Raw genomic sequence first — 13206 nt, 5'->3', positions numbered from 1 at the left:
GGCAAGCGCTCTACCACTGAGCTACAACCCAAGCCCCTCTTTTTTTCTTTTTTAAAAATAATATACACGTATTCCTCTGTGCTTTCTGGGATAAATAATATATTCTTACATGTGTTTACATGTTCCATATCTGTAAGTGTTCTTTAATATGGCTGCCTTCTTCTGATGGCTGTCTTGCCCCATGATATATCCTTCCTTAACTCTTCTTTACCATAACATTTTTCTCCAGTAACTAATTAAAATTAAAATTATGACTTTTTAGTATTAATACAAAATACTTAACCCTTTGATGAAGTAAACAAGAAGAGCAGAAATCATATCTTGAGTTTAAAATTGTTGTAATACTTACAGATATTTTAATGCTGGCAATTTAAAAAGATATGAATCTTCAACAGTTGTCAGAGGATTATGACTGAGAGTTCTGAAACATGCAATGGAATTAAAATTATATTTTCAACATGCATGAGACTACTTTTTTATAAAGAACTTATATGTTTAAAAAATATTTTGTCTTTATATATAAATCACCCTTAGAATTTCATAAGGCACTTTTTTATTTGGGAATTATCCAGCTCTCTAGAAGATCAAGTGGAAAAGAGAAAGAAAAAGAAAAAAGGAGGGGAAAAAAAGTGAACACAAAGAAAAAAATATGGCAAAGAATTTTCAGGTCAAAAACCCTAGAAGTAACTATACTAGTAGGAAGCCCTTGCCCTATAGGAAACAGTATTTTTAGTGCCTTCCATATTTCAAGGTGTTTGTCTTTCATTTTTAGAAATTTAAAACATTTCATGGTCTAATTCACTTAGTTAAGAAAAAATATAGAACCAATTCCTTGGCTTGGAAGTCAAAGGAAAGGGGATAAAACTAAGCAATGGAACTGGTAGAAGTCATGCTCCCAGCACCTACTGTCACTGGTATTTTTCTATCACTTCAGAGCCTTTGCCCATAGCACCTGCTGACTTGTCAGTCTCCTGGCAGGGAGAGGGCAGGGATCTCATTTTACTATCATTGTCATTCCCGTGCCGGGTATAGTGCAGCAAATTTTCTAGGTATTAGTAAATGTTTGTTGAATAAATAAATAACATTATGTTTACATGTAAATAAAATGAATAAATTCTCTCTTTTTGAGATGGGATCTCACTATGTTGCTCAGGGTGGCCTTGAACTCCTGGGCTCAAGTGATTCTCCTGCCATAGCCTCTGGAGTAGCTGGGACTATAGGAATGTGCCAAACACCAGAAATAAACTTTTTTTTTTTTTTTTTTGTATGCAGGATTGAACTAGGGGTACTCTACTAGTGAGCTATATACCCTGCTCTTCTTATTTTTTATTTTGAGACAGGGTCTTGATAAGTTGCCCAGGCTGGCCTTGAAACTGCTGAAGCTTGCCTCAAACTTGCAGTCCTCTTGCCTCAGCCTCCCAGTGTAAATTTATTTTTATGCAAATGTTTACTTTAAAATACTGAAAGATATTTCTTCAATTCATTAAAGCAAGCAAACAGAAAACAAAAAGACAAAAGAAATAGGAAAAAAGAAAAAGAAAATCTGACTTTAGCTTAACTCTACTCAAGAATCATTAGTGTATTCCTACAGAACACTTTTTGGGGGGTCACCAGAAATAGTACCCAGGGGAACTTAACCACTGAGCCATATCTCTAGCCCTTTTTATGTTTTAAGATACAGCCTTGGGCTGGGGATGTGGCTCAAGTGGTAGCACGCTCGTCTGGCATGCGTGCGGCCCGGGTTCAATCCTCAGCACCACATACCAACAAAAGATGTTGTTCTGCCAATAACTAAAAAAATAAATAAATAAATATGTTTAAAAAAAAAAAAGATACAGCCTCACTAAGTTGCTAAGGCTGGCTTTGAACTTGTGATCCTCCTGCCTCAGACTCCTGAGCTACTGGAGTTTATAGGAATGTCTTACTAAACCTGGCTAGAACATTTTTTTAGTTGTTTCTTTATAATTATTCATAACATTTTAGGATTCATTTTAACATAATTATAAAAGCATGTAATATAATTTGCTCTAATTCGGTCCCTAGTACTCCCTGTTCCCCCTCTTCTCCTTCCCCCTGTTCTCTCCCTTCTACTCTACTGATCTTTCTGCTATTATAGTTTTTAAGAATAATTATTGCAGCTAACATCTATTAGGCTGCCAGGCATCTATGATCAGCATTTCATATTTAATCCTCATAATAAGCTTATGTGGTAAATGTTATCATGACCCCATTTTACAAATGAAGAAACTGAGGCACAGAGAGGTTATATAACTTGTCCTAGGGCCACCAAACTAGTAAGAAGCAAAGCTGGAATTTGAACTCATTTCTGACCCCAAAGCCCATATAAAAAAAAAAAAAAAAAAGGGGTGGGGGGGTTTAAGACAGAAGACAGATGTTACTTTAACCTTAGCTTTGAGAGAACTAAATTCAGAAATGCCTCGATAAACTTCATCTGCTCATCTGGAAAAGTCTATGAGAATTATACTTTTACTTCTTTTCCCTAATTATTTTCCATGATTAAATAATTAGCCCACAGAACTGAGACTGTAGAGATTTAAAACCTTTTTATAGGTGACATCAGTGAAAATTGGTGGAGTAAGGATATCTGAAAATACATCCCTCCACAAAGGCAACAACAACAACAAAATGGCAAAATGGTCAAAATCACTTTTTCCAGTGTTCTGGAAATTTAATCAAAGGCTTACAGCAAACTAAGAAGCATTTATTCCTGAAAAACAGCTGAATTTCTATACGAACAGTGAGATTTGTGTTGTTCTTCCATTCCTCACTCTCTAGCTCAGTGATAGCTTTGAAAAATAGCCCAGCTGGGTGCGGTGGTGCACCCTGTAATCCCAATGGCTCAGGAGGCTGAAGCAGGAGGATCATGAGTTCAAAGCCAGCCTCAGCAACAGCGAGGTGCTAAGCAATTCAGTGAGACCCTGTCTCTAAAAAAAAATTGAAAATAGGGCTGGGGGGTGGTTTAGTGGTTGAGTGCCCCTGAGCTCAATCCCCAGTACCCCAAAACAACAACAACAACAAAAAAAAAAAACCTCTTAGGATAAAATATAGGAGTAAATGCTCACAACCTTGTTTTAGGTTAAAAGTTTCTCAGATATGACACCAAAAGTATAAATAACCAATGGAAAAATTAGGTAAATTAGATTGTATCAAAATTTAAAACTTTTATGCTTTGAAGGACACTATTAAGAAGGTGAAATGACAACTTATAGAAGGGGATAAAATATTTATAGATCATATAGCTGATAATACACAGAATACCCAAAATGTATAAAGAACTCCTATAACTCAGAAAAAAAAAAAAACTCAATTTTAAAATGGGGAAAGTCATGAATAAACATTTCTTCAAATAAGATATGTAAAGGCCAACATGCTCATGAAGAGAATGCTCAGTTTCTCAAGTCATTAGGAAAATGCAAATTAAAACCACAAGATACTACTTTATACTCATAATGTTATGAAGAGAAAGACTGGTTAAGCATTGTTCCTTAATATAAGGCTTTAAATAAAAATAAGACAGATAATAACAAGTGTTGACAAAAATACAGAGAAACCCGAACCCTCATACTTTGTAGCTGGGAATGTAAAATGGTGAAGCCACTGTGGAAAACGGTCTGGGAATTCCTCAAAGAAGTTAACTATAGTTACCACATGACCCACCAATTCCCTTCCTAGGTATGCACCCTAGAATTCCCTTCCTAGGTATGCACCCTAGAATTAAAAACATGTGTCTACACAAAAACTGGCATTATTCATAATAGCCTCAAAGTAGAAACATCCCAAATATTCATTAATTAATGTTTAGATGAATTGATATAATGGTACATCTATACAATGGGATATTATTCAGCTGTAGAAAGTACTGATAACTGTTACAAGGGTGAACCTAGGAAACAATAAACCATGTGAAAGCCAGATATAAAAGGCCATTACAATATAACTTGTCTATGTGAAATGTCCAGTATAGGCAAATCCAGAAGGACAGAAAGTAGTGAATGCCAGGGACTGTGGGGAGAAAGAAAGAGAAAGTGATAGCTAACTGGAACCATGTTTCCTTTTGGAGTGATGGAAACGTTCAGGTAGATAATGGTGATTGTTGCACAACCTTATGAATGCATTGAATATCCTGAATTGTGCTTTGTAATGTTGCTTTTTTGTGGTGTGTTATATCAATTTTCTTATTTCCATGTTTCCCCATTCACAAGACAGAGCAGGCACAGGGCCTGGGTTGAAATGTACATGGGGTCGGCTTATTCTGCTCCCTCTTTCTGTACGGTTAATGTAAGAACACAGCCTGTAGTAAGCAAGAGGAGGGAAAAGAACCATATTTTAATGTATAGAACACCAATTGCTATAAGCCTAATCATGTCAGTAGATGGAATAAAGAGGAGTGACATTTCATACTCTTCCATGACTAAGGTCAAAGTGACTAACTGGTGAAGCCAGCAGCCACATAGCTTGTTCTTGCCTAGTGCATTTTTCCAGATATTTTTCAGTCTCATTAACTTGCCCAATTTATAACACTAGTTGTGATGTTATAAAGACAAAAAAATTTGAATGACACAGGTTTGTTCCCAAACTTGGGCTTTAAACATTCTCTGCCATGAGTGGGGGCATTAAAACCTGTAAGATGGCTGGTGTGTTCTGTAAAAGTAAGCTCCTACACCTCTATCTCCTCCTGTTCCCTTTCCACTAGCCTTTAAGAATGACTGTAAAGCAATATGTAGCCAGAAGAATGTAGCAAAGTTTGTTATTATCTTTCCTTTAAAATGATCTCAGTTCTTCAGTGCTTCTCTCTTTTTTAGCAGTTCGCACATGGCTTTGTGCCCTTCATCTCAGCATTTCCTCTCAACAGACAGCCCTTCTACAACTGACACTGGGGTCTTTGTCCCTAGTGAAATTAAAACATGAAGCCACAATCTAGATTATCCTATTTTTTTCCTCCTGTATTAGAGCATCATTTTCTTCATTAAGGTTGTACCTGTGCAATGGAGAGAGTGAGGGGGAAGCTGGAACACGCTATAGTGACTCTTTTTCATGAACCAAACATATGAACATTTGTAGATTCAGAGTGGACACTTCACTAGAGATCATTTCCATTTATCCCTCAATTCCCTGATTTTATAGATAAACTAAGGTGCACTGACTCCTCATCCATTGCCTTTTTGATACCTTTGTGGGAGTACCAGTGGCTAATTTTTTTTTTTTTTTTTTTTGCCTTAAAGACTGTCTCAGAGGCAAAGTTTGAGATGCATTGCCTGTTTGTATGTTTGTTTTGTGTTACCGGGGATTGAACCCAGGAGTGTTCTACCACTAAAGCCACATCTCCAGCCTGTCCCTGCCACCACTTTTTTTTTGAACCAGGAATTGAACCCAGGGGTGCTTAACCATTAAACTACACATCCAGCCCTTTTAATTTTTGAGACAGGATCTTGCTCAGTTGCTTACAGCCTCACTAAATTGTTGAGGCTGGCTTTGAACTTGTAATCCTCCTGCCTCAGCCTCCTGGGCTGTTGGGATTACAGGCATGAACCCCTACACTCAGCTTCTAGCCCTTTTTATTTTATTTTGAGATAGGGTCTCACTAAGTTGCTAAGGCTGGCCTTGAACTTGCGATTTTCTTGCTGTAGGCTCTTCCCAAGTAACTGGGATTACAGATGTGCATCTCTATGCCCAGCTTGAGAAGTACAGTTTTAAGTGATTTTAAAAACATACCTTATTGGAAAAGGAAAACTCAAATATGTTTGCTCAAGCCTTTTGCTGTAGGAACAATGGGACAGAATAAAGGTAAGCTCACAAAATAAGGGAACATTTCTTATCTGTTATTTTTTTTTCTCCAAATTCTTCTATACAGGTCCAGACAGATGGGCTATGTTTCCTTTCTATTAACTGAGGAGACAGAGAAGAATTGAGGACTGAAGCGTCATCACTGTCCTGAATGTACTGAAATCCTAACAGCTTTAGCTGAAAATATGTCCAAAGCAGGCAGTCAAAACAAACTTAAAATAGGACAAACTCCAACACTATCTATCTATGCTAGAATCACAAGGCAGGCAGGGAAACTGGTTCCTTTGAGGAAGGTAGTCAAAGAAATAAGCAGAGTAGCCCTCACCCTGTTCCAGCATGTTTGAAGTACTTGGGGATGGAGTAACCCCTTTCCTTTGTTCATCTACATAGGTCCATGAGCCATAAGAAAATGACTGCCCACATGAAGCTCCTCAATACAAGACCTCCGACTGCACCACGTCAGTCCTTTCTAAAGGCAAAGACTAAAGGAATCTGAAATGGCAAGCCTGTATCTGAAAGTGTTGAGAAGAACCTTGAAGAAGACTCCCTGGCAGTGAGGAACAGAAGAAGCAGCAAGGACCCTGGAATCAGGCAGACCTGGGTTTGAATTCTGACTCTGTCACTTTCTACTGAAGTGACTTGAGTCACAAACATCTATGAGCCTTATTAGTAGCATTTTCCTCACATCAGGCAGTCTGAAGATTAAATGAAAGAACATGTTAAGGCATCTAGAATGGGCTGGGCCCAGAGAAGGCTGTGATGATGTCAAATATGCACTGGCCAATGAACAGGAACCCTGGGGATGCCCAGAGGTGGTATGGCCATAGCTCTAGAAGTGCAGAATTCTCAAAGGGAAACAGAGCTCTCTGCTCCAAAAGTCCTATGCAAATCAGAAGCCAACGTCAAGATACAATGCACAAAGAGCCAAATTGTTATCAGCCAGCTCCTATTACAAGGAAACAAATGCTGCATGGAAAATTATTTGTAAAGTTTGTGATTTTGCCACTTACTAACAGTGTGAACCTAGGCAAGATTTCTGAATTTCAACTTTTTCATCAGAAAACTGGGAAATAATAATATCAACATTGCAAGAGTTCTTGGGAAAATAAGATAACATGTTTTGAATATTTATCATGTGTCAAGCACTATTCTAAGGCTTTTCGGTATGTCATCTCATTTGTATAAATACTTAATATAGTGCCTGGAACATAATAAACAACTAGTAAATTAGGCATTAAATAAATGTAATGGGCAGAGGAAGAATTACTAAGGTTCCAAGAGGAGAGAAGAGAAGATGCCTGTGTCCACAGGTGGGAAGAATAAGATGCAACTGGGAGAAGAAAGGTATAATAGTTACTGGATATGAGACTCTCAAAACTTTTGAACCATTACAGATTAAACCAACCTAACTCACCCCAAAGGACAGAACTGAACTCTTTTTTCATCTTTAATGTTTATGCCTCTCTGAATCTGAAAGAAGCTGCCAGGATTCCAGTACAAACCAAAAAGTGATGACCATACCCTGAAGCATGCAAACTTTTGTGTCTCTACAGCTGTCTGTAGGAAACTGGTGCTAGTGGACTATGGAGGAGCAATAGGGTGTTTCTGGGACCGTAGCTCAATTTGCTTTTATAGTGTGGACACACCTACCGCATGGATATTCTCAGTAGTGGAATAAAAAACAGGGATAAATCTTGGATTTCCCTCTTATTCGTTCTTTGTGTTTATGTTCTTGGCACAATATTGATGTGTCATAGACAAGTCAGCATGTGAATGTGCTCTATCTGAATAGAGCCTGCCTTTCTACCTTGTAGAGTCCTTCAATTTCTAAACTCATGGAGCTTGTATTGTTAGAACCAATGAAGTAACTCAAAGAATTTTTAAAAAATAAGCCATCAGTCTGGACCTGTGTAGGTGAATGAAGGAGAAGCACTTTAAAGTCAGGGGGAAAAAAGTATACTTAACATTTAGGATTATCAACCAGTACTAGTTTTCCATAATATGTTTCATTTCTGATTTCATCTGGAAGAGATATGATTATTACTACCATTTAAACAGTGGTACTTTACTAATAAGCTCTTGGCACATCTTTTTTCAGGTTCAAAATAGTCTAACATACTGCTAAGTTGTTGCATCAGTGTTTGTCAATAATAGAAAGGCCTTATTCGAGAGATTTACCAGGTTGTATTACATGGAACCCAGAGGTGAATCCAGACTTTGTGGGGCCTGAAACTTATCTAATTTGGGAAATGACCTCTGATAAAAACATGCAAAATTTATGTATATAGAAATTGGGAGGGCCGGGTGTGGTGTCACACGCCTGTAATCTCAGTGGCTTGAGAGGCTGAAGGAGGAAGATCGCGAGTTCAAAGCCAGCCTTGGCAATGGAGAGGCACTACACAACTCAGTGAGACCCTGTCTCTAAATAAAATACAAAATAGGGCTGGGGATGTGGCTCAGTGGTTGAGGGCCCCTGAGTTCAATCCCCAGTACCAACAAAAAAAAAAAAAAAAAAAAAAAGGAAAAAGAAAAAGAAATTGCGAGGGCCCCAATCAGAACCTTACAAGAGACCTGAGCAAGGGAGGAGACCCAGAACTTAGGTTCCATTCAATTCATGATATATCTACACCAGCTGAGACCTCTGTACAAACTTTTATAGTTCAGAGAAAATTGGTATTTTAACTTATAAACACCCCAGTACATTCATATTGATCATAAAATTACTGGCATCTTCCCTTGGCAAGTTGCCTTTGGAAAGAAATTTAAGAGGCTTATCTCTCACTATGGCAAGTGTTTCCTGAAGCAAAATGGCTTTATCTATTAGAAAAATTTTACCCAAAACAAAAGTGCTCAGCTCCCAATACACACTCGGTGGATCGTGACCATTGCGCCAATCTTTTTTTTTTTCTCTCTCTCTTTTTGGTACTGGGGATTGAACTCAGGGGCACTTAACCACTGAGCCATACCCCCAGCTCTTTTTTGTATTTTATTTAGAGACAAGGTCTCACTGAGTTACTTAGGGACTTTGCTAACTTGCTGAGGCTGGCTTTAAATGCATAATCCACCTGCCTCAGCCTCCTAGCTGCTGGGATTATAGGCATGTGTCACTGTGCCCAGCTCTTTTCTTCTTTTTTAAGAGACAGGTCTTACTATGTTGCCCAGATTGGCCTTGAACTCCTGTCTTAGCCTCTCAAATGGCTGGGACCACAGCTGTGCACCTTGTCTGGCTCATTGTGCCAATCTATGAAAGCAACTATGAATTGGTCTGAGAGGCAGAGCTCCATTCGCACTGCATGAGTGTTAATGTCCATTGCCAGTTGGCTCTGATTTCTCATCATGAAGCAAATGCTTTTTTCTGTTCAGATGAACACAGAAACTAGAGATAAGTTGGTGCCTCCTCCATTTTGAGTCTTTTCTGACCCACCACTCATCCCTGCTTTGTTTGAAAAGTAGACCCTCCATATTCTTTCCCCAAGTTAGGCTTCAGCAAATTGATGAAGGGGAGGAGGTGGCTGCAATAAATGAGCATCTGAAGGAAAAGTTAATCCAGCTCCAGGCATACCATAACCATCCCTTCATGGAACCCAAAATGAACCATGTGAACCTGGATTTCTGATCCACGAGACAGGTGAACAATTTTTTCCAAAATTGAGTTGAGGGGAGAACTTTCACCTTGAGTCTTAAATCCCTTTCAGGGTTAGGGGTATATGTTGCTCAGTGCCAGAGTGCTTGGCTAGAATGCCCAAGGCCCCTGGGTTCCATCCTCAGCACCGAAAAACAAAACAAATCAAATAAATAAGTAAAAACAAAATTCCCTTTTGAGCTGAAAGGAAATAAAACCCATACTTCTTGTTGAGGGTAGTCAGGAAAGAAAGTATATGTAATTAGGTCAGAGCAATGTATTTTCTTTACAAATATTTTTTACACTATATCATAAACATCATCTTTCTCACACCTCAAAGATTCCTACTGCCTACATACAATTCATGACTTCAGAGGCAGGTATTTTTAGAAAAATAATGCTCTGGGTGATTGGGGAGAGAGGTCCCCTGAATGAGGTTTAAAAGAATTCGTTTCTGCTTTCCATTGAGAAAGCACCTGCATCTGTGCTCCCTGGAGGGCTTTATGCTAAACTTCATTCTTTGTAGCCCTGTTGCATATATTTAAGCAGTTAGGGACTCTAAATGTGAGATGGAATCAGAGTTAAACTCAAAAATGAAATTCAAGGACAATTCACATGTCAGAGCATCATTACTGAGACGACCATGGCAATGCTAATTTGGGTGTTGCTTGCATGATGCTTTCTATTATCTATGCCAGAGATCAGTGCTAGGGAAAGCAGAGCATGTCCTATATAAATTACAAGTCTCTTGGCCTCTCTGTACCTTAGTTTCCTCATTTGAAAAGAATGAATGGATCTTAAGACATACTTCTTAAGACAGCTAACCAATAACTGTATAATGTTTTTAACACATAGTTTTGGGGGGTATTTTGTACATGCGTGTATCTTCTATTTCACTTACAACTTGTGTAAAAACTGCAGTCCATGCCATGCCTGAAATGTTCCAAAGCCCAGTTCTGTCAGTAAATTGCAACCAAGGTTTCTACAAAAAAGATAAGCCAAAGAAGAAGGAGAAGAAAAAAGATATTCTTTCAGAACATTTATCATTTGGCAGTGATTCTAACTTATATATGATAAAATGTAACCTCAATACTTTTTCCACACACTAAAGAAATCTTGCTGTGGAAGATCCTGACTTATGACTTATATTTCTGCGTTTATACATGCAGAGCCTTAGCTATAAAACAGTGAATGCTCAAAACATACTTGTGATATTTACTTCTCTAAAACAGGGCTTCACAACTTCAATGCTATTGACATTTTGGGCTGGAAAATTCTTGTTGTGGAGTTTTGTCCTGTATATTGTAGATGTTTAACAGCATCCCTGGTGTCTGGCCACTAGATGCCAAAATGTCACCTGTGTGTAAAATCACACTAATTGAATCACTGCTCTGTAATGACTCATTTCAATCCATGTATAATAATTCTCATACTTATCTTTGCTAGATACGTAAATTTTTAATCATAATTTCAAATGAGTAGCAAGGGGGTTTATAAAATTTCAAATATCAAGTTATACTTGTAACTTACATAAACTGCAAAAAAGGTAGTGGTTCAAATGTACGTCTTTCGATAGATTGTATTTTATTGCAGGATAAATCTCTAGGAAAAGTAAAAGGAAAATATTGCCTTGATTAGATATTAGCTATCTAATTAGTATGAATAAATAGAATCCAGAATTGATAATATTGAATACCTAGTTTTTGTTTAAATTCTAAACCTTTGGACTTATATTTGAACTTTTTAGAGTTTTTAACCCTGCCCACTCTTCTCTTGAGTCTCACTTTCATAAATAAAATATACAACTTTATATCTTGACAGGTTTTGAGATAGTCTTTCCTGACAGTAGGATAATTATTATGTGACCTTTTACAGTTTTATCAAGTTCAAGATTATGAGCTACAAGTATTAATTTCTGCATGTAATTTTTTAAATTAAAGGGAATATTCTCATGTTCCTGGCTTAATTTGGTTTTTCTTTCACACGTGCATGTGTATGTGTGTGTGTGTGCGTGTGTGTGTGTGTGTGTGTGTGTGTGTGTGTGTGTGGTACAGGGGATTGAACCCAGGGCCTTGTGCATGCTAAGCAAGCACTTTAACACTGAGCTATACCCCTAGTCTTTTATTCTATTTTTCTAACCCAGTTTAATACTAGAAGAAAAAGATACCTTTCAAATCATTTGAAAGACAGTTACTCCTCTAATTAATACATGACTTTGAACTAATTCAGAGTTGTACTTTCTATCATACTAATGGAAACTCATTTTGGTTTCATATTACCTTAATACTCCATGAAGTCACTGCTTCAGTTGTGTAGTGCTGGGACAATGAAAAACAACATGGAACTGCATTTTTATTTGAAAACACCCATTCTGATTAGAGTTGACTCTCTTACTTCCACAGATTTCAGCTTGTTCCTCACTTTTCACCTGGATGGGTAGAACTGTCATGACTGGTGTCTCCAACTCTAGGCTCTCCCTTTCTAATCAATCCCGAACACAGTCACCAGTTAGGCTGTCTAGAATTTAAAGACCAGGATTACCTGGGAACTTTTGAAGAATGCAAAATTCTCAGCCCTACTCCAGAATGACTGAATCAGTAACTATGAGGGTGGTATCCAGAACCAAGTTCTACAAAGTCCTCCAGGTGAATCTGAGAGGAGACTCAAGGTTGTTTTAGAGCACTGCAGATGGTTCCCCACCACAGCTCCTTTGCTTGGCACTCAAAGTCCTAGAAGGTTGGCTTCCATTCTCTCTCTTGTGCCCTACAGGTGCCCATGGCACTCCCCAAACACATTTCTGTGTTTTGCCTTTCTCCCACTCTCCCTTTGTAAGCTTTGTATATTTTCCCTAAGATGCCTATCTGATGATTCCCAGTGAGGCCCTTCGAGGTCCTGTTGAAACAGCACTGCCATAGGAACATTTTCCTTAAACAGTTGGAAATCTTTTCTCCTCTTTTGTGCTGTAGACACAATTTATACCTCTTAGTGCCCATATTCATTTGTTTTCAATTCAATTGGTTTTGTATCCCATTTCTTCTGATACAAACTCTGTGAAAGCCTGGACTGGGTCTTGCTCATCTGTGTTGCCCTCCAGGTTTAAAACTGACACAAGTATTTGAGAAACTAAAATATTTATAAAACAAATGAATATCTAGGGAGTGAGGAGGGGGACAAAAATGACTAGTTAAAAAGGAATGCAGTTTGTGACTTCACAGCTGGCCCTTCTGCTGCACCTCTTTAGCACTTTGTCATCCACTGGGTACTTGCTGCATTATAGTTTGAGCTTAGCCTTGTCTCCTCTGTGAGCCCCTAAGTTCCTAAAGAAGAGGAACCTGTCTTACTCATCTTTGTCCTTCCAATACTAGGGAACAGTGTTTGGCATATTCTTTTGAGCTCTTTTTTATTGGTTAGTGTTTTTTTTAAATAAATGCAAAATATATATGCTAACATGAAATAATTAGCTAACAAAGTATTACATAGTAGAAATAATGAAAAGTCTACTCCATTAAGCAGTTATCTCATTTGTTTTCTCCAAACCTGGTTTGTAAGGTTTGAGGCAGAAGTGACTAAAACCAGCAATACAAAAGCAGTTGTCCCTGAGGGCCTAGGAGGTTTGATAATTCAAAGGACTACTTTTAGTATCATGTGAAGCTCTTTATACTCACTTCTTTTAAGCCTTCTACATCTGAAAAAAGAATATATTTACTAAAAACATCATTAGTTAGCTTAATAGGGTTAATGACCCACACATATCTAGATACCACAGACAAAGGATAAAA

At 37.9% G+C, this 13206-nt stretch overlaps 2 protein-coding genes and 1 non-coding gene across 6 annotated transcripts in view; 1 reads left to right on the top strand and 2 right to left on the bottom strand.

Moving 5' to 3' along the window:
• The window catches only part of Wipf2 (WAS/WASL interacting protein family member 2), a 117252-nt gene that overhangs the window by 33212 nt on the left and 70834 nt on the right, over positions 1-13206 (top strand). The gene's annotated exons all lie outside the window — the stretch shown is intronic.
• LOC139702515 (leucine-rich repeat-containing protein 37A-like) overlaps positions 1-13206 on the bottom strand; it is a 38538-nt gene that overhangs the window by 16118 nt on the left and 9214 nt on the right. Inside the window, 3 exon segments of the mRNA XM_071603861.1 lie at positions 350-421; positions 10329-10409; positions 10958-11029. Of these exon segments, the coding sequence (XP_071459962.1) occupies positions 350-421; positions 10329-10409; positions 10958-11029 (225 nt within the window).
• On the bottom strand, positions 4203-4334 carry LOC114084527 (small nucleolar RNA SNORA51). Its single transcript, XR_003581332.1, has one exon. It is a non-coding gene; the product is annotated as a small nucleolar RNA SNORA51 (small nucleolar RNA).

Source organism: Marmota flaviventris, chromosome 17, assembly GCF_047511675.1.
Source record: "Marmota flaviventris isolate mMarFla1 chromosome 17, mMarFla1.hap1, whole genome shotgun sequence".
NCBI classification, from domain to species: Eukaryota; Metazoa; Chordata; class Mammalia; order Rodentia; family Sciuridae; genus Marmota; species Marmota flaviventris.
This window is presented reverse-complemented; position numbering and strand designations above follow the sequence as displayed.